General features: G+C 41.3%; 1 protein-coding gene and 1 long non-coding RNA gene across 4 annotated transcripts in view; one reads left to right on the top strand and one right to left on the bottom strand.

Moving 5' to 3' along the window:
* LOC128936121 (uncharacterized) overlaps window positions 1–20,545 on the top strand; it is a 67,305-nt gene that overhangs the window by 34,909 nt on the left and 11,851 nt on the right. The gene's annotated exons all lie outside the window — the stretch shown is intronic.
* Window positions 1,988–18,890, bottom strand: ZNF831 (zinc finger protein 831). Of its 3 annotated transcripts, none has more exons than XM_054274845.1 (7): window positions 18,671–18,890; window positions 14,332–14,484; window positions 6,709–10,921; window positions 6,086–6,228; window positions 4,265–4,434; window positions 3,994–4,145; window positions 1,988–3,702 (listed from the first exon to the last, which is right to left on the bottom strand). In XM_054274845.1, exons 3-7 carry the CDS (start codon window positions 10,888–10,890, stop codon window positions 2,872–2,874), a joined length of 5,478 nt encoding a protein of 1,825 aa, XP_054130820.1. In that variant the 5' UTR covers window positions 10,891–10,921; window positions 14,332–14,484; window positions 18,671–18,890; the 3' UTR covers window positions 1,988–2,871. The 3 variants fall into 3 exon arrangements, with proteins under 3 accessions (XP_054130820.1, XP_054130821.1, XP_054130819.1); XM_054274846.1 differs by having other exon boundaries at window positions 14,332–14,380; XM_054274844.1 differs by lacking the exon at window positions 14,332–14,484.

Genomic DNA, 20,545 nt, shown 5'->3' with positions numbered 1-20,545 from the left:
GGCAAGATTTTGGTAGTGGGGGGCTGCAGGGGTGGCTTCTGTGAAAAGCTGCTGGAAGTTTCCCCTGCAGAGTCAGTTCAAGCAGCTCCATGCCAGAACTTTTATTCAAGGTTTATCTTTGTATTTGCTGGGGATTTCAGACTTGCTCTGGTTGGTTCACACCCCTCTCACCCACCTCTGTGTAAGAGTTGGGATTTGCCAGGCAGATCAGTGAAGTATCAATATTTAATAGATCTACTAGAAAAGTCTGAAACAATAAGAAAAAATGTGTTCCCAGTTAAAGAGGCAAAATCTGAAACATCCACTGATTTGCATCTGCTGGGGTAGATGTAGGTGTTGAATATAGACCTAATTAGTAATCAGCATTCCTTATTAATTTGCTTCCTTCACTGGAAGGAGGATAAAGTTGATGAGGTGCATTCATGTGCAAAGGAATTTCAGCCTTGCTTATAGCAAAGAGATGATCCATCAGAACTGCTGCTGGCTTTGGAGGAGAAGGAAACAGATTTTCCCTCTGTGCCTGGTGCCCTCCTGTGGTTTTTATGATCAGTTACTTGGGAGTGAATTAAACACATCAGTGGCTGATTCTTGTGCTGTGTAAAAGCCACAGAAGAATTTACCTGTTTAGTCTTTTTTGTGAGTGTGTTCTGGAAAGCTGCAATACAGTTTTCCATGCAGCCAGCTGGATTTGGATGTGCAGACTCCCTGAGGTCCCTAACTTAGACCAAGATCATTTCTCCCAGTCCTCACACACTGGTGAGCCTGACTCAGACTTGACTCAGACCTGGCTGCTCCCAGGGCTGTTGTGGCTAAAAGGATTTGAGCTGCAGTCACTGCCTTCTGCAGTGATCCTGTTAAAATGCCACCATGGATATAGTGGCACTTTTAAAGAACTAATGTTAGGTCAAATTGTTACACAAGTTAGGGAACTAAAATGTCAAGGATAACTTCTGACAGAAAATGGAGTTTAAAATTTACTTTCCCAGCTACCTTAACCTTGTCCCATTTTTGTTCCAGCTACAGCTGCAGAATGACATAGAAATTTCTGTTCTTCATGCTGTAAAATCTATGCAGAACAAAAGTTTCTTTGCACAGCAATTCTGACTCTGTCATTAGACTATTTCTGAATTACTGACCTAGAAATTCCACTTTAAAATACATCATTTAGCCACAAACATTAAGCAAATAAAATCTTGTACAGAATATTCCTTACATGTCCATGTATTATAATAATTAGATCTTGCACAGGCAAGAGGTGAAAATTGTTGCTGTGGAGGTGCTGGTGGGGTTTGGTGCAATGATTTTTGTGCTTTCTAAAGGTGCTTGGCCAACAGCATTGCTGGGAACACTGATCTGGGGATCTCTATAAGCTTTGTGTTTCTTCTCCTGCTTTTCCTACAAATTCAGAATCCAGCTCTAGCTTTGAGTGATTCCATAAGAAAAAAAAAAGCTCCAGAACTTTGAATTGTTCAGTATTGATGGTTCCTCCCTTTCTTTTCCTCTTTTTCTTCCCAAATTCTATTTGTGTACTTCATTGAATTCACATTACTTAAATTCATTGTACCTGGGAGCCACCCCAATACCCACCAGTCTGTGAGTACAAATACTGAACAAGATAAAGAATAAATGTGAAGCTCTGTTTTACAACCTCAAGCCTTGTCACGTTTGTAGGGCATCCAAACACACAGGAATTGCACAGGACTTGGCATGTGGTTTATCTCTCTGAGCTGTTTGGGCATTTTTTTACACATACACATATATTTGTTTCAGATAATTTGTACTAAATTTCTTTGTATGATCTGTTTATTCTTTTACTTGAGCATGACTACAAAGCAACTCCAAATATCCCATGTAGGTTAATCAATTAATCCTTATGTGTGAATCAGAATATAAGAACAGGAGAAGTTTAAGAACAGAAATTGATTATAATGTAGAAGTGGAATATTTTAGTGTTCATCAGTTTAATCAAGCAAGTCAACACACTTGGTCAAATTGAAATATCTAATTATTTATTCACATAGAAACCAGTAGATTTTAGGGTTTGTAGCACAAAACTTGTTAAAAAAAGAAAACAAGCTATGCCATATAGCTTCTTTACCCTCCATAAAATGGCATCATTGCAGTTAAAATTACAATAAAAATGAAACATTCCAGATGACATCAGTTGGAGCACAATGTGACAAATATAATGAAAAAATCCTTGTCAGAAATTTTACCACAAGGAAATACCAACAGCTAACACCCATATTCTCCACCTAAAAATCAAGACTATTTGAGTAGATCTTGGCATAAAAGGCACAAAACACAAAGCAAAGCATGCTTGTGTCATTTCTCACACAGAAGCATTGACATTTGTGCAACATGGAAAAAGACCAGCATTTTTTCCAGACTCTTCCAATATCACAGAAACTTAGGGAACAGATGTTGCCCTTAATGCCAGCGTGTCACTCCCAGTACAGAGGCAGTGACTACAGGAATATGGAGAAGGGAACACATCTGACCCCTCGCAGGAAATCTGAGCTGAGGAAGCTGCTGCAGCTGTATTGTTGCAGTAACCCAATCCACTGCAGGCTTGGAGTAACACCCACGGGCAGGCAGCACTTGTGGGAATTCTGAGACTGGCAGGAACTTTAACAATGCTGGAAACCTGTCAGGAGCACAAGGCTGCCTCTTGCATTTGAATGTGCCATGCCAGCCTCAAGTGAGAATTTTTTAAAAAAGGTTGAGTCCTTGAAAGGAAGGCTCTTCCAAAGAGGGTGTTGCCTCTGGCACAGAGGAATGGCTTTGCTGATGTTAAGGTGTTTCAGAACTATGGATCAAAGACCCCTGGCATTTCCAGGCTGGCACACAAGCCCTGGCAGCAGCCTATTGTTATATTTCTATAACCAGCCTGTCCTCATCATCACTGCTCGTGTCATCGTATTCCACCCGCGTTTGTTTCCTCATCATCTCTAAACCTCTCTTTTTGTATGTCTTGGGAGGTGCTGCAGAGTAACTCTTGAACTCAGGGGATTTGAGAGTCATTGGGGACTTTTTAAAGGTAGCAGTAGCTGTTCCCTGTGGCCTTCCATAGGGATTGGGCTGCAAGTGGGGTCTGTTCTCGTCTGCGCTTCTGTGCAGCTCCAGGAGATGCTGAGCTGAGTTTGCCCTCTGTGAGTGTTCCCTGCTGGGCAACTGAACAGACTCTGCTTGGGATCCAAACAAACGTGAACATCCTGGCTGGGAACTGGGAGCTGAGCTTTCTGTGCCAGGTGAATCTGTGTTTTCTTCACTCGGAGCTTTCTCCCTTCCAGCAGCCTGGATCACCGGCTCTGATATCCCAAATATTTGGCTCTCTGACTCTACCCCCAATATATTTTCCTGGCTTCCTCCTGGATGTAAGGAAAGAGGAGCAGCAGCCTCTGGGTTTGTGCTGCCAGGTTGCTCACCCGTGTCAGTGTTTGTAAATTCAGGACAGGAGCCAAAGGAAGCTGCCAGGGGGTGGCTCCGAAGGCTTGGCCGGGGTTGCCCAGGCGGGGATGGCTGCAGCACGAGGGGCTGTGTCACCCAGCAGCAAATGGCCACGTCCCTTCTGAACTCCTGCAGGGATGTGTCAGCTCTGGAGGAAAAGGAATGAGCTGTCACAGCTATTCCCAGAGGAGCTGTAATGTTCTGGACAGAGGCGTTTGTTCTTGGGTGTTCCCTGATTTGCCCAGAAATGTCCTGTAGGAATTAGGAGGGGAAAAAATATACATGTAAAGTTTTCAGTCCAGAGTAATTTCACCCAAAGTACTCAAGTTTGTTATTTTAGCTAATTCTAACATTAGTAAGTTTTCATTTTATTTTAACCCCTAAAAATACCTTTAACACATTTTCAAACATTTTAACCAAAATCTGTGATACAAAATAGTTTCAATTTCAACTTTAAAGTAGCTGAATATAATTCAGGTTTTAATTAACCCTTCTTTTTTCTGTTAATAAAAAATAATACAAGAATTAAGGTACAATACCTACTTTTTTATCCATTTTGTCTTTTTGTTTAACATGGTTTAGGTTTTCAGTATGGGAAGGTATTCCTGAGTTATTCTTTGCTTCTTTTTTCCTTCTGCAAAGTTGTTTGTCTGAGGTGGAATATGATGTGTCTTTTTGCTGGTGTAGATAATTTTCTATTGAAAAGAGATTGGTTAAACTTTGATTTTTATCACCCCTCCCCATGCTTGAACTTACTACATTTCTCATTATATCACTGAAATAATATTTTCACACAAATATCCCAAAAACTTACCTTGCATCTTGGATTGAGGAGGATGGCACTTCTTATGCTTATTAAATCTGGGGGGTTGGGATGAGCAGCCCTTTCTCAAAGCATCCAGAGCTCTGTTGGGGAAACAGGGCCTCTTGCTCAGCCGGTTCATTTTCAGCTGAGCAAATCCATGGCTGTGCCTCCCTCTGTACCTGCAGTGCCAGGGACATTGAGGGGATAAACAAACATGGGAGAGGTAGGAGCAGCCAGAGGAGAACAACAGCACCTCGTCAGGTGCATTAAAGTCTAACAGCAATTCATTACTGGGAAGGAGATGCTTGTCTATGTCAACTCAAAAACAAAAGCTGGATTTTAGGTAAGAGATCCACAATTATTTTATGATCTTTATTTCTCTCTAGGATCAGTAAATCCTTGATTTTCTAAGAGAAAAGGATTAAGGAATAACAGATCCTTTTTCTTACATCTGGAATTTTAAAACAATATACTTCACAAATACTTGAACCTCAGGAATCACCTGAGGCTGTGTGGTTATTGTGTTTTTTCCTTTTCACTTCTTGAGTGCTGCCTGCTGATCATCACTAAGGAACAACATGAGGATTCTGGCTATTTAGCAAACCCACACTGAATAATCCAACTCTGCTTTAATTTCTACTCTGAATGAGTGACACTAAAGTCCCATCCCTAAATCAACAGACTGTAACTATCCACAGAGCAAGATATAAATCTAAAAGGATGCACTTATTCAGGTGTTTGGTGTATTAGAAAATTAAATTACATTTGGTGGTTACCAGTTGGGCCAGTTACCTACTAATAAACATGATCTGAGCTTTCAGGACACTGTACTTAATTAAATCCCTAAATAAATTTGATATAAACAAATTCTGAGACCAGCAGGGAAAAAAAACACAACAACAAAATAGCACCTGAAAATCAAACCAGGAAAAAGTCCTAGAAGAATGTCACACAGTTGGGTGACATAGACCTGAGTCTTCTATTTCTGTTCTTATGACCCTTCAGAATTGCAGTGCTGTTTGCTGAGCTGGACACGGTGATTAAGTTACTGACACTGATTTGTCCTCAAGGGAGTCACTCTGTCTGATTTTGGCCATGAAATAAAGAGGAATGTGTGCACACAATATGTGTTCCTTACTGAAGCAATTCATCAGGCATCCTGCTGCCCCACACTCCTGAAAGATTAGAGGGTAAATGTTCCACTGATAGGAATTCCCATTGAAAGGGGGGAGCTGTGCTGATTGAGACAATGTGCCCTTGATAGTTTTATGCTCAAATTCTTCCTGCTTTTTTATCTAAACCAAATGATCCTTTGAACTACAGATGGTTCTGTTAGTTGGTGTTAAACTTGATATTTACTGTCCTGCTTTCTCTGGTGAATACCAGCTCAGGATATGGATCTTCCAAGGACAAAGGTTCTCACGCACTGCTCTCAGCTGGGACAGGATTAAAAACAGAACCATTTTGGTCCCCTTCAAACAAAAGTTAATGCTGACAATTTTGACAGATAAGAGGAATTTCTAAATCATAGAGAGAGAGTCAACTGACCAGGCATCATCTTTCTGTGGAATATTTCTGGATTGCTTAGAAAAGTCTGTTCCTAATAGTAAACAACATATTGATATTTTTATAGTTTACCTTTGGGGCCCAAAGCTGGCTGTGGTATAAGAACAGCTCTTTCTGAGAGATTTATCTTTTTTTTTTTTTTTTTCCCCACAGTTTTGATAAGGTTGAATTTTGGGCAAACCCTTTTCTTTTTTGTGGACTTTTTACATGCATTACAACAAAATTATGTCTATATCTAGTGAATCTGAAAGCCATACTCCTTACCATTTAGGAGTGACTTTAATCCTCTTCTGTTTGTGGCTCCTCTTGAGTTTATTTGTTGAGAGTTTTTCCTTTTTGCAAACTACTATTTTCTTCTTTTGCTCTGAAATATTTTTGAAAGAACCACTGGGAACGTCTGAGCTTAACTGTTGAGAATATTGGGGAAAAATCAAGTACATGAAAAAATTGTGAATGACATTGACTGAGAAGCTGGAAATCTGTGCACTTTTTAAATAGCACTGAACAGCATAGGAGTTAAGTAGCACAACTCTGTATTTAAGTCAAATATTCATTTAGAATGAAAACAGATGCTATTAGAGAAAAATGTTAAAAAATCCCCATAAAGGGGAAAAAATCAAGAAATAGAAATTCACTCTTCTCACTATCAGCATTCTGAAAAGTGAAACTAACTTAAATATTCACATAGAAATATATCTTTCTGATGCATCAAATGAATATAGACTTATGTTATAAAAATATAAATTGTAAATTGTGTATCAGCAAATGCCTGTAAATGTTCATAAATACACTTCTGATAATTATTTAAGTTTCCTAATAAGCGGATAGAGGTGGGCTGTCAGCCAATAACACCCTCTTGAGAAAGCAAACAGAATTATCAATATTACCTCCTGCATCTGATGTCCTTTAGAAAAGGATGAAACCAACGTTTTTAAGCTTGTGTTTGTTAAGCCATATGCCACAGTCTTGCTAATATTTCTCATTTTGAAAATGGAGATGTCGTATTTGGAGAGGGTGCATTCCCTGCTGGGCTCCCTGTGCCAGGGGGGCACGGAGGGGTGGGCAGAGGCTGCAGTGCCCCCCTGCTCCGAGGGCAGAGGGAGGCTCCTGCTCAGGCAGCACCACGTCAGCCGGGGCTCGGCACTGAGCGATGGGAAGCTGCTCTTGGAGCCTGGCACTGCAGAAATGCCAGAGCAGCTGGTCCTGTTAGAGTGGGGCAGCGCTGGGAATCCTTTACAGTGGGTGCTGAGAGTGTGGCAGTAGAAAGTGCCAAAAGAATGGCAAAAATAAGTGGGGTTGTCTCTTGAGCTCTGGGAATGCTGCAGATCCTGCAGTGGTGCTGGGGTGTCCTTCAGGATGTGTGGACTTTCCTCTCTGTCCCATTCCAGGATTGTTGGCTCTGCATCTTTGCTAGAAACTGATGTTTTTATCAAAGAGTCACTTCCTGAGCAAAGGTGGTGTAAAGCCCTCCTCTCATCTTTGATGTCAGCAGATATGAAAAAGCCACTTGTATACACAGAAGTAAAGCAGATTTTCTTCTTTGGAGTCTGTATAGAGCAAGTACTTTTACTCATCCACTTCTCTTCTGTTTGCCTTTGATAATTTAATTTATTTTTGTTCTGTTTGTTTTTCCAATCCTCTCTTGCAATATCCTGCTGCTTGAAATTTTGGTTAGCAAAGGTGTTCTCTGCTGTGGTTAAGATATTTGTGGTTTCTGAGCTGACTGGTGAACAGAATCCTGGAGTTTTCCAGTTTGTGTGAAGATTCCATTGAATTTCTTCTTTGCCAGCCTTTTGTCTCACTTCAGATTTTAAAGGACACCAAACCACATCACTGGAATGAGAATGGAGGGACGTGCTGCTGGAAGAGCAGGGTGGGGTGGTTAAGGTGACTGTCACAGGTGTGCCAGGTGTCATCTCCTGTTCAGATTGAAGCAAAGGTGACAGATCTGAAACTCTCTTGTCCTGGGGCAATTTAAGGATATATTTTGGAGAGAAGGCATTTTGTTGTGGGACTGGACTTAAATCATCAGATTGCAGATGATGGCTTTTAGAAGACACACCCACATCATTGTCACTGGGAAGTGGCACTTTTGCTCCTGTTTTTACAAGACATGATTTGTTATCTCCATCTGCTGCATTGTGCAAGGCAAAAGAGTTGGAATCACTTTCCCTTAATTCAGACCCTAAAAATCCCACCAGTGAAGCTCTTGAGATACCTGCAGGATGTGAAAGAAGGTTGATGTCACAGTAATTGAGAGTTTGTGTGGGAAGTTTGATTGTTTTCCTATATTCCACACTCTCAGTACCTCCAGTGGCTTCATTAATTCCTGTGCTTGATTTTTGCTCCTCTGCTTTAGTGGAGAATTTCACTGGAGCTGTGGGAAGACACTGAGTGCCAGAGCAAAGGCCTCTCTCTGCTTCACTTACTTCAGTGGTTTCACTACTGGGACTAGGGTAGGGCACTGAAATCACATTTTGTGTTTTCTCCACTTCGAATTTCAGCTTTTTCCTTTCTGATGGCAGAGTCTGGGATTTCCCTGCAGTTTCTCTGTTGTTGCAAGGGACCCACGGGGGCATCAGGCCATGCTGGCCACTTTCCTTAGTCCCGTGATGGTTCCCATAATTGTGTGAAGTGCTTTTACAATCTAATTCAAATGCACTGGATTCTTTCCCAGGGCTTGGTTTCTCCCAGTTGCTGCTCTGTACTGGCAAGCAGTCCTCATTCCTCCCGTGGCTGCTCAGCTGACACTCAGGATTTTGAAGCCTGAGCTCACCAGTGCTTGGAGCCAGCAGTGTGCTGCTGCCAGCTGTGCATTTCTCCGTGTCACTCTCACTGAGCTCTGGGGAAGTTTGGCTGCTTACAGCTCCAGCAGTTACAGAATGTGATGTCTCCATTAGGTTGGACACTTTGTCTGAAGTTTCCTCAGAGGACACATTGTGCAGAACATGATTACCATCAGTAGAGATTCCTGATTTACCCATGGTTGAAGCTGCTGTCACAAGGGAGGAAGGACTGTGAGCTGCAGAGCTCCTGCCATCTCTTTCCTCAGTTATTTCAGCGCTGCTGGCTGATTCCATTGAATTAGGAGTGAGGCTTGTAATATCTGTAATCTTATTCTCTCTTTGTTTCATTTTCTTGGCATTTTGACTGCTTTTCATTTTTTGGTAGATTTTCTTAAACGTTTCATCTCCATACATCTGCCATTTTTCTTGAGAGAACATCTTCAACTTCCTTTGATTGTGTTTCTTATTTTTAGCACTGATTACTTCTCCAGCCCCAAGCTTTTTAGTCCCTTTCAGCTCCTCTGACAGAGAAGGATGATCAGCCACGTTACTTAGGGGCAAATCATCCACTGCAGTTTGTCTGACTAGAGCTCGGGGATGGCTATTAGGGAAATCCACTGAACTGGCAGTGAGATCGTTGCTAGGCAGCAAACCAGCAGTGCCTGTGTTTACAGAGTGCTTAGTAAGAGAAAGTGGTTTTGAGCATCCTGCTTTGTCATGCACCATCCTCGCTCCCTCCACAACAGGCAAGGAGTTGCTCCGAGTAACAGGCACAGTGTCGATTGTTGTGGAGAACTGGGTGGGAACTGAATGGAAAAACATTGGCTTGCATTTCTCCAGGGGTGCAAAGGTAGATTTTGCTGAACAAAGAGAAAGATTCTTTTTCCTATTTACATCACAAGTTCTGATATCAAAATGGAAAGAGTCTTTGTATGTGTAAGGCATTGGAAGGTCAATGCTTCCCTGTTTAGAAAGGACAGTTTTTCTGGGCCTGACATTGTCTAACTGGGTGTCATCCACCACACTTTTGTTGTGAGAAATAAGCTTTGAAATGTGTTCTTCCAGCCTCTTTTTCTCTAGCATCGAGGCTGTAGCTTTGTCAGCTGCCTCTGGCTTTGCAGTGCTGCTGGAGGAACACCTTGGGCTGCTGAAGGCAGCTTCATTTTCCAGTTCTGTGCTGTGCTCGTGGAGACTGTGCAGGGGGCTGGACGATGTCAGCTGCTGCTCTGTGCTGTCAGAGCGTGACAGATACCCCGAGTCAGTGCTCTCACACTTCTTCAGCTTGCAGTCCAAGGCTTTGTAATCCCACTGCTTCTCTGAAGAGGTTGCCTGCTGCCTTTGCAGCTGAATGTGCTTATTGGCAGTCGGAGTTCTTTGCTCCTGCATCTTCTTTCTCAGACTCGGACCATTTGGCAAAGCTCCTGGAGATGATAAACTTTGAGGTTCTTTTTCAGGAACCCCCTGAATAGCGTTTGAACTCAATGATTGATTTGTTGTTTCTTGATTTTCTGAAGCAGCTGATGAGGAGCTTGTTGCCGGCAGTGAAAGCTCATGAGGTTTCTTAGTGTCTGTTGCTGCACTGGTCTCTGAACTGGGCTGTTTGATGTGCGTCCCCTGGTCTTCACTGCTGCTACTCAAGACTTTGCTGCCTTGGGGAGAGGTGGCGCTCTCTGCTGATTTCTCATTTTGCTCTGGTCCCCCACTGATGTCAGAGTCTGAGGGCAGCCTGGTGTTGTTGACGTGCGTTTGAGTTCTCCTGTGTTTATACAAGTTGCTCTGGGTTTTAAACGCGATGCCACAAGTGGTGCACGGAAAGGGCCTCTCTCCCGTGTGGGAGCGAATGTGTTTCTCAAGGACACTTGGCTTCAAACAATCTCGTCCACAGTGTTTGCAGATGTATTTCCCAGATTTTTTTGATTTTCCCGGGCTCCCAATAGATGCTTTTACACAAGGACTTGGCGACGACAAAACTGGTAAAGTGCTGACTATGCTCAAGGTCAGGCTTTGCCCGAGCTGTTTCTGGAGAAGCGGCTGAGGCTGCTCCGAGCCCTCCGGGGGCACGAGCGGCTTGAGGATGAGGGGGACATTGCCACCATCGAGGTGGACGCAGCTCCTGGCGGCCACCAAGGGCCCGTGGGGCTGGAAGCAGCCAGGCTGGACGGGCTGGAGCAGCGGGATGGTCAGGGCCTTGAGGTACAGGGGCTGCGGCAGGGCCTGGCCCCGGGCAGGCTCCGAGGGGCCCCGCGGGGACGGGCCCGCGCCGGGCGGGGTCTGGGCCTCCATGGCAGGGCCCGGCTGCCATGGGCTCACGGACCTGCCGAGGGAACACAGAACAGACACCGGTGTGCAGGCTGGAATAATACACACACAGCCCACCCTGGGCTGGGAAAATGGGCAACTGAGAATATCTCACTTGCAGATATTATACAGACAACCATCACTTCCTTTCCCAATTAAATTGGTTCCTCTTCCATTTTTCCTCTAGGAGTTACAGTGCAAGGAATACCCAACACTGCACTTGAAACCACTCCTACAACCCACATTGAGTACCCAAAGCACTGGAAACAAATCTGAGTTTCAGATTTGCAAATGGAGGCTCTAAGCACACCAGATATAATACAATTTTAGTTTTCTGGAACCATATTTCCATTACATATTTATATCATGTTTTTAAATTTCATTAACATTAACAATATTAACAGAACAGTTGGAGTTAAAGGGGACCTCAGGATTTCTCTAGTCCAAACACCTTCTCACAGCAGAGTCAGCACCGAAGTCAGATGAGGCTGTCAGGGTGTTACCAGTCTGGTTTTGAAAATCTCTAAAATCTGCACAGTTTATTTGGGCAACCAGTTCCAAACACAGGGCATTAAACATGCCTGCACATTATCTGTGCTTCCCCAGTTTATGGGAGCTAAGGCCAAACTCACTGCAACAAGTGGTGTAAAATGAAAATATGTGAACAAAATGAAACTCATGTCGTGTTTTACAAGTCAGATTTGCATAAATATCTGCAAAGTAGAAAAGATGGTATCATAGGAAAATAGTGAAATTAAAGCTGGCTTTTGTGTAGGCCAAATCAATTTGGTATAATTAATGAAGATACTATGGTGTACTGTTAGTTTTTAGGTGCTCTCAATGCCAAATGAAAACATCTTCTCTTTTAAAAAGTGAACCTATTATTTTGAAATCTATCCTGATATATGCAGGGTTGGTGCCAGTCCAGACTACTTATTTCAGCAAAAATTTGTATTGTCTTTATTTCTTTCTTAGAAACAAAGCAGGAAACTATCAAAATAAGCAAGGTTGAAATTTTCTTTCAAAGAATAGGGGCATAACCCCTTGTAATTACAGTTTGGGTGAAACTCAAGTGATCTGTGAATATTTATTTGATTCTTGCTCAGCTATGCTCACTGGATGCACTGGCTGCTATGAATAATGGGTTGTTCTTGTGCAAACAGCCATTAAAAACCCATTTGGAATAACATAATCAGTGGCTCAATTTGAAATCTGCAATTTGTTGCTTTACTGCATAATCTCTAGTGGTGTTTCTGTAACTTCCTTGGATCGTTTTAATAGGTTATCATTGCTGGGAAACAGGAAAAGAATTGCTTCAAAATGTGGCTTGAAATTTTTACTGGTTCCATCCAAGACAAAAATGTGTAAAAATGAACTGATCTGTGCACAGCAAAATGTTAGATTTTGCCCTTTTTTTTCTTCCTTATGAATGATATAAATTAAGCTCAGTTATCAAGCATGGATTTTTCTTATGCACTTCTGACATTTCTATGTGGAATAATCACTTAAGAGGCTTTTTATTATAATAGTGACTATAATGATGAAAGAATGTTAAAAGAATATGGCTTGTTAAAGAAATAAGTTATTATCCATATTGTGCAGTGTGGTTACCCCTACAGAATAAAAGTGGAATCCTCTAATTTCCAAAGTGATGTTATCAACATTTCAAGTCCATTTAAGATAGTTCCCAAGTTATATGGTCACTTTTAAATTTAAACACAGCATACAATAAGAGATGAGACAATTATACAAATTAAGTATGCAGTAGTTTTTCCAAAATATTTTTTTTAAGTTCAGGGGAAAAAACATGCTGCAGAGAACAGACAGCAAGAAGAGAAGTGAAGCCTGAATACGCGGTAGGTAGAACATCTAACAAGTACCACATCAGACAGGACAAGGCACTTTGTCTTTTATTCCCTCCCTCCCCCAGGGAGAAGTGTGGAAATACACTTCCACATATTTTACATTTCCCCCAGCAGCCTGCTCCAGTGGCACAAACTGTTTCTCTCTCTGGTTTCCTCTGGCCATGCAGAGCTGATGGACCCTTCAAGGCCACCACAGACAGATGTTTTTCATAGGAATCATACTCTGGTTCCCAAGTACCAGATGCTCTGTAATTTCACTTAATGCTGTTAAGTTTCTGGGGCCAACAACACAGCTTGAGACTCATTTTGGTGTTCTGTAATGCTCTACAACAAAAATACCTACGTGGTGACAGAAAATTTAAAGTTTTAAATAAAGCTCAACAAGTAAGCTAACGGTGATACTTAATGTACTTTTAAGAATGTAATAATACATTTCTACCAGGTGTGGTAGTTTGCTGCTTTTCACAGCAAGAAAATACTTTCTTCCTGAGTGAAACTGCCATGACTTGTATTCTACTGAGGCAAATACCATCAGACTTTTCACATCTGTTATTTATATTCCAAAAAAGGCCACTGTATTTCTTTGTAGTTGACAAAAATAGCTTATCTCAAAGTAATTCTGCCCCAGGGCTGATTCAGGGTAGTCCTTGCCCAACTAGAACTTCCTCTGTTGGTTTTGCCCTGGGCTCTGTTACTGAGCATCCACCCCATGTTCTCAGCTGTTTGTAACTTGTGGCACTGAACTACCAGCATAAGACTTGATCCTAATTAGAGAAGGAAAATTTTCCAACAAACAAAGCTAAATGCAAGATTTGGCCAGCTCAGAATTTTCTAAATTGATTTCTTAAGCTATCAGAACTGGTCACTAAAATTCCATTGAATACAATTATTTTGTTCCTGATCTGAAATTCTAACTTCAGGTAAACACCACAGGCAGGTCTGTGGAACACTGAAAAGTGGAGCAATTTCAGATAAAAAAATCATTGTAGCAGAAATTGTCTTGGGTACTTTATAAGTATAAAGTAGTTTAACACAGGAGGTTGATAAAAAAAACCCCTAATTTTAAATCAAATAAGTTTCATTTTTATAGACTTTTTCCTGAATTCCAAACATTTTAGAAACCTTGTTTCATTTTGTCAGCACTCTTGTATAATTTTGGACTACACAACCAAAAGATTTTTGTCTTCTGCATGCCACATGCAATGCTCTGTCAACTGCCCATCATTATTAACCAAATCAATAGCTAAACATGTAAATGCTTCTTTTCTGCACTTTCATATCGTTTTTTGACACAGCACTGAGCAGAGCATCAGTCTCTAAGCTCAACTGCTCAGTTCCCCACCCTGGTCTGCAGGCACAACCTGGAGACATGACAGAGTTCCTTTATTTTTGTAACCCCACAGGAGCAGGTTTTCAACATTCTGAACATACACAATACACTCAATTATACCAGGAGTCTTTACCGTTTTTAAAAGCTTTTAGTGATTAAATAGCAGGGAGCAGAAGTGGAAGTCTGGAAATAATTAAGTCTTTAGTCTGGAAATAATTCTAGTTCACGTACCTTTGATTGATCCAGGCGTTTTAGCAAAAAAGTCTCATTTCTGTCAATACTTGATGCAAGCAGAGAGAAACGAGGACAAAGACTTGAAACAGATTAGAAGTAGGAAGTTGGGGTTTTCTTTTTTTTTTTTTACCTTGGTGTCACATTAACAACCTTCAGAAAACAGGAAGAGTTGAAACAGAAGAAAATGAAGTGGTATTTCAACCTCTCTGTATCCTTTATCACAATTTAATTAGGGAGTTCTAAACAGAATCTTTGAAATGTGGAGGTTTTTACTCTGCTTTCAGTTGTATTGTCCTGAAATACAATGGTAGGGTTTTTAATTTATACTCCTAAAGGTAATTTTCTTTTAACTTTACAGTAAAGGGCTCTCTTAAGATATGTTGGGAAAGAAGACCCTTGGCACATATGAAATGCTAAATTTATCCAGTGTGGGTGCTGTCCACCAGCTTCTTCTAATGGTGCCCTGTGGGACAGGAGAAAGCAGGAACCAGGTGGGAAAATGCCTCAGGATTGTTAGAAGTGTTTTGGTCATGCTCAACAAACCTCCATAAACATGTGGAAAGCTGCAGGGAAAATAGGATAGGGCACAGTCAAGTGCAGTTTAAAGGTAATTTTAAAAAATTCGATTTTATTTGTGTTGAGTTCCTAAGCGCTCAGGTAACAACACAGTGAACAGCACTGAGGGGTCCTGGGAGGGGCCACTCTTCTTTGTGCAAACACTTGTTTAAAATAGGGACTGGGATGGCTCAACCTCCTCTGCTGGTACACTGAGTGAATCCCAAACTGGAATATGCATTCCCAATAATGTTACAAAATCAATACCTCTGGCCTGTATAATTTCCTTAGGAACACCATATTTTGGAAGATACAGTTTTATTTTCTTTTATTTATTTTCCCTGTGCTGAGCAGCTGCCCAGTTCAGACCCTGCAGCCTGTTCCTGGCTGGGTAGTGGTGAAAGTGTAATGTTATAATTGTCCAATATCCACTTCAGTGGGAGCTCTTTCTTTTAATAACTCTGGTGATAGACTAATGCCAGAGGCCTCAGTGGATTTTCATTTCAAACAGCTTTATTGATCCTGGAGAGTTTTGCCTGCTGTTTGGATTGCTTTCCATTTATTTCTGGAGCCCTGATTTAGCAGGCCTCTAATTTTGGTGGTGGAGAAATATTTCTGTCTTCTTCTCATATTTCTTGCTTGTCACATAGTTTTCAAGGGGCAGAAAAGCTCTTAACAGGACCCAGGATTACTGCTTAAAATCCTCCTGGTTTCTCCCCTACCCTGAAATGCTCCCAGTAATTGGTAATGGCACTGCAGACACTTCAAATCTGTGAATCTAGAAAATACTTGACATTCTGAACTGCTTTACAGTGACTCATGCTTCTGCTCTACAGACTCAGTCTGTCCAGATGGAGAGAATTACATGCAGCAAGTAGTTTCAGCTCTGCTGGGAGATACTTTCCTAAAGGAATGTGTTCTCACCTCTAAGTGAGATCTTCTGGAGGATTACTGCATGCTACAGTCAACAAACCAACGGGGAAAAAAGATGCACATCTTATAATAGAACACTGGCATGAATCAAATCATACAAACAGATGATTATGGGCATTTTACATAACCAGTCAAAATTAGTTTGTCTTCAGTTTGATCACATTTCTGGAGCCCATTATATTTTATTCCACTTTGAGACTGATTATTATTAAGTTATGGTGAATTTACTTAAAAGGGACACAATTTCAATAGTACTAATAATTGCAGCAGTATGCTGGACCCAGTAACAAATTGAAAACATCTATAAGCATTTAAAATTCATTACTTACATCACTCAGTATCAAATTCCAAATGCTAAAACTGCAAACTGTTTACCCAGAGAGGCTTAAGGAGGCAATAATTAATTAAAGCAAGTTACAACAAAAGCAAGTGGCTGTCTGGATATTTGCCACTATCACAGAGGTTTCAGGGCTTAGCAGAACCTTCTGAAGTTTGATCTAAAATCTCTAAATCTTGAATAAGTGACTCTGGAATCAGGGTCCTTCACAGCATCCTGTGATTCTTCCCATTTATGTGGATGAACAGGCTGCTGTAATGGCCAGAAGTAACACAATACAGAGCACCAGTATTACACTGCAATAGCTCTGTTTGAAATTAAGTGATTTTTGTTTTCTCTTTCCAATCAATCTACTTATGTGCTGCTTCCTCAGCTGCAATCTCTAAGCAAGATTATTTATATTCATTTATCTTCAAAATACTGTCCTGCTCAGAGGAACTCAGCAAATTTCAGCTGCCTCAATAGACAGCAAAGTGTCAATTTAAACTATGCACAAAGCTGAGCCTGCTGTCCGGGGCTGCACAGGAGGCAGTCCTGGGGCTGCTCTCCTCTCTCAGTTCATGTCCCCACCAGGATGTGAGGAGTTAAACCCACACACCATTGGTACACATCTCTGGAAGGTCCCACCCCAGGTGTTTAAAGCCCTGCATCCTTCAAAGACACCTACAGAGTTTTGTCAGGGGTGAGAGCAAGTGAAAGCAGCAATAAACATTCCTCCTGTGCTGGTGAGGAAATAGATTCTGAGGATCCTGCAACTACACGTTTTAAAGAACTTCACAAAGTTAAACGAAAAGAAAGTCTCTTCCAGGAGTGCTAATTATTATTTTTTCCTGGGAGGGCAGTGATGCTGAGAGCAGCACACAGTACCTTACTGTCAGAGGAAGATGCAGACAGTGGGATTGTCATTTCCATTTGCTCATCCAACACTGACAGCCGGCACAACTCCCCTGACAGACCACACAAAACTTCTACTTCAATCTTAGCATCATAAAGTCACAGTGAACCATAGGGTCTGAAATAAACTTTGTGCAGGTACTTTAAACACTCCTTCTGTGATGGAAGCAAAATGTTTGTGAGTGTACCCCAGGTCTGGAGATTTTTAGTTCTCAGTTCATCGAGCAAAATGGAACCAACACATTTCCTGGTTAGCCCAGCAATGACTGTTAATCTCATTTTACTTGGAAACTATTTCTGCCTTTGCTCTTTTCTCAGTTTGACTTCCTATCTTGAAACGTCTCATAACAGAAGTACTGAGTTCACCTTTCCCCTTGTTCTTGAGGGCTGTGTCTGATCTCACAACTCTGCCAGTTCCACCCGCAGCCCGCACGCTGCCAGTACCTCCTGAGCAAAGTTGGGAGCCTCAGTCCCCTGCAGAACCAGGCTGGAAGTGTTTAATTCCACCATCTCCTGAAACCTTTAGGGTCTTTCCATGGTCACACCTCAAATTCTGATTTAGGAAATCTTGCTGCTCAGTACAAGTCATTGTTCTGAAGTTCTGCCCTTCTTAGTGTGTTATTAAAGTACAAAGCCACTGGAAAACCTGCTGGGGGACCTTAGAAATTCTTGTACCACATCCTAAGGACAAATATTTTTGACACTTACTTCTACAGTTGTATAACATCAGCAAAGCTGGTTAGGTTGGGCTTTTTAAAACAATTATTTCTGTAAATATTGTGCCAGAATACAGTATTAAAATATTTTAGGAAGAACAGGATCTGCTTTACCTTCCCTTTGCTCCAGAATAGCAGCTGGTTTTATCATTATTATACAGCTTTCTATATTTTCCTATGTTCCTTTTCTTGAATATCCATAAATGAAAACATTCCAAAGGCTTAAATCAGTAAAAATATTGTTGCCTAAAATACATTTTAATGTGTAAGTAAACACTGTATTGGCCTTTTTGACCTCTTCATGCAATTTGTATCAAGAATATTTCCTTTTCTACTTCTTACACTGCTACTTTTCTCAGCTCCAGATATAAGAAATGCTTTCTAGTTTATTATGTCTCTAGTTTAGATTTACATCACTGTTTCTAAAAAGAAACATACCTAACATATCTGTTGGTTTTGTAACATGCTTGGTGGCTTGACAATGAAGAAAAAATAGGATTTTTAGTGCTTAAAAACCTCAAAGGATTTCAATTCTTTTATCCTTTCATCAAATTTGCACCTGTGCATTTCCCATGTTAGGAAAGAGTTAACAACCTCCAGCCAGCAGACTGCAATCAACAGGTTGCTCTAACAGAAAAATAATAACCCTAATCCATCTTTTAAAGTTTAGAAGGTTGGACTAAATGATGAAAAAATCCCGATTAAAGCCCTCTGAAAAGCTGAAGTGGGGCCAGAACTGAAATGCTTTGTGTTTTATGAAAAAAATCTTTCTCGTTGCTAAGTGAAAGAACCATCACAATTAAAAAAAAAAAAAAACCTGTAACTTTCAAATTTCTGTCTTGCCATCTAGAATTGAATTCTCTCTCTGTCCATAGAAAATGACAACAAAACACTTGCTAACCTTTAGGTGGCCAATTCACAGGCAGGTGGAGAGGTTCAGGTCCCTGGAATAGCGTTGAAACAAAAGAAGCATCCTGTTTTCTTTTTTCAGTGTCTTTCTCTTCTCCTTTTTTTTTAAGCATTTGAACAGTGAAGGGTGGGTGGTGGGGTGTGTGCAGAGAGAGCAGGGGGTGCAGGCAGCCCACGCTGCTGTAGGAAGAGTTTTAATGGCCGATGCTGGGAATATGGTTTGCCTGCTACAGTGTCTGCACTACTGCAGCTCTGTGTGTGGGCGTAAAGAAATGACACGACTGGGTTTCAAACCATTACACTGAAGATTTGCAAACAGTTAAAAAAAAAAAAAAAAACCAACACCAAAACAGACAACCCCATCAGGCACAAATGAAAAATTATGACTTTTCTCCTTTTATCTTTTTTTTTGTTGCTTTGTTTTAACTTAGCAGATGTAATATAGTCAAGTTTCTTCCTCAGCCTCTAAAGCAAAAAAAAAAAAGGTAAACTGAGTATTTAGGAAGGTTTTATATTTTACAGAGTATGAATATTTTGTTATCATTTTTTGCTGCTATTTTTTAATTAATCTACAAGAGCTTGTATTCCTGAAGGGTATCCAGATTTCCCCAGTGAAATTCTTCAGAGGACACCTGTATTTGTGTTTTAGAACGTGCTAAATAGGTGCCTAAATCTTGGTAACGCCACTAGCCCAGTACAATAGACAGAGCAGCCACTCCACAAGTGGCCAGGCAGGACATCTGAGCCCAGGACTATTCCTTGAATATTCCACAAAACACAGCCACAAACCAGGACATGCTGGCAGCCCACTTTTGTTCACTAGTCCAGCAACACCCCTCAGGTTTACTGATCTAAATTGGGCAGAAAACACATTTGAATATTGGTTGTAACTACTGGAGACCAACAGGAGTGAGACAAAGGGGCTGTTCCCTGTCACATCATAGGGAATGAGAGGAAAATGGGATTTCAGCTGATGTAAAAGTGCTGACACAAGTGACAGTGACTAAAACAGTTATGAACACACTGTTGCTGGGAGGGACAGGTGGAAGGTTTTGTCAGAAAAGCAAGAACACTTCTCAAACATATTTTTTACCACGAAAAGTGAAAGACAGACAAAACAGTTTTAGAAGGAAACTTGAAAACTTCAAGGAATCTTTATGACTTAGCTGCTCCATGATAGTAAGAGATTGAAATTTGATAAATTTGTATCTTCAAGTATGTTGAGAAGAGACAGCCAGGTTGACAATCTTGAGCTTGCACAGAAGGCATGTGCACTGTGGGGTGCAGGGGTTTAGGTGTCCATTTTCACACATCCAGATGAGCCCCAAATCAAGCAGGATTTCTTTGGTGTCATGCTGACAATGAAAAGCAGAGCAGCTGCATGCACAGGGGAGGAAAGGGGAGGCTCTGGGTGGTGCCCCCCTTGCTGTTCACCCCTGGCAATCATTTTCCTCCTCACCCAGGGCTGAGGAGCCAGAGCTGAATGTCAAAGCAGCACAACTCAGTGTCAGTAAAACCAGCAGGACTGGATTGGAGGGCTTCAGACTGCTGATCCCACATTTTGACAAAGACTGAAAAAGGAGTTAAACAGTGAATCACCCAACAGTGGATGAAAACCAACCCTCAGTTCTGTGTCTGTGTGGTAAAACTCTCAGATATTGCCATTATTACACAGCAGCACAGCCTGACTTGGCACTAAGTGGGGTCTGGCCACTGGCCACAGGAGAAACTTAAATTCTTTTTCCATGTATACACTAACAGCTGAGGTCAGCTGCAGGAACATTTTGCTGGAGAAATATCTGTGTGCTCAGCTGACACAGAAAAGTGAATGTCTGGAGAGACAAGAAATCTGCCTGCCAGCAGGGTT

Source organism: Melozone crissalis, unplaced genomic scaffold (genome assembly GCF_028551555.1).
Source record: "Melozone crissalis strain CALT ecotype California unplaced genomic scaffold, PUWL_Pcris_2 ptg000017l_1, whole genome shotgun sequence".
Taxonomy (NCBI): Eukaryota; Metazoa; Chordata; class Aves; order Passeriformes; family Passerellidae; genus Melozone; species Melozone crissalis.
The sequence above is the reverse complement of the archived record's forward strand: the minus strand, read 5'-3'. Positions and strand labels throughout refer to the sequence as shown.

What these genes read in the sequence shown, in the direction of transcription:
- ZNF831 (XM_054274845.1), bottom strand. Translation starts at nt 10,890, where the DNA reads ATGGAGGCCCAGACCCCGCCCGGCGCGGGCCCGTCCCCGCGGGGCCCC. An exon ending in AAGGACATCAGATGCAGGAG is followed by an intron (nt 6,229 to 6,708) that starts GTAATATTGATA and finishes TATTCTCAACAG; the next exon opens with TTAAGCTCAGACGTTCCCAG. An exon ending in AAGACAAAATGGATAAAAAA is followed by an intron (nt 3,703 to 3,993) that starts GTAGGTATTGTA and finishes TAATTCCTACAG; the next exon opens with GACATTTCTGGGCAAATCAG.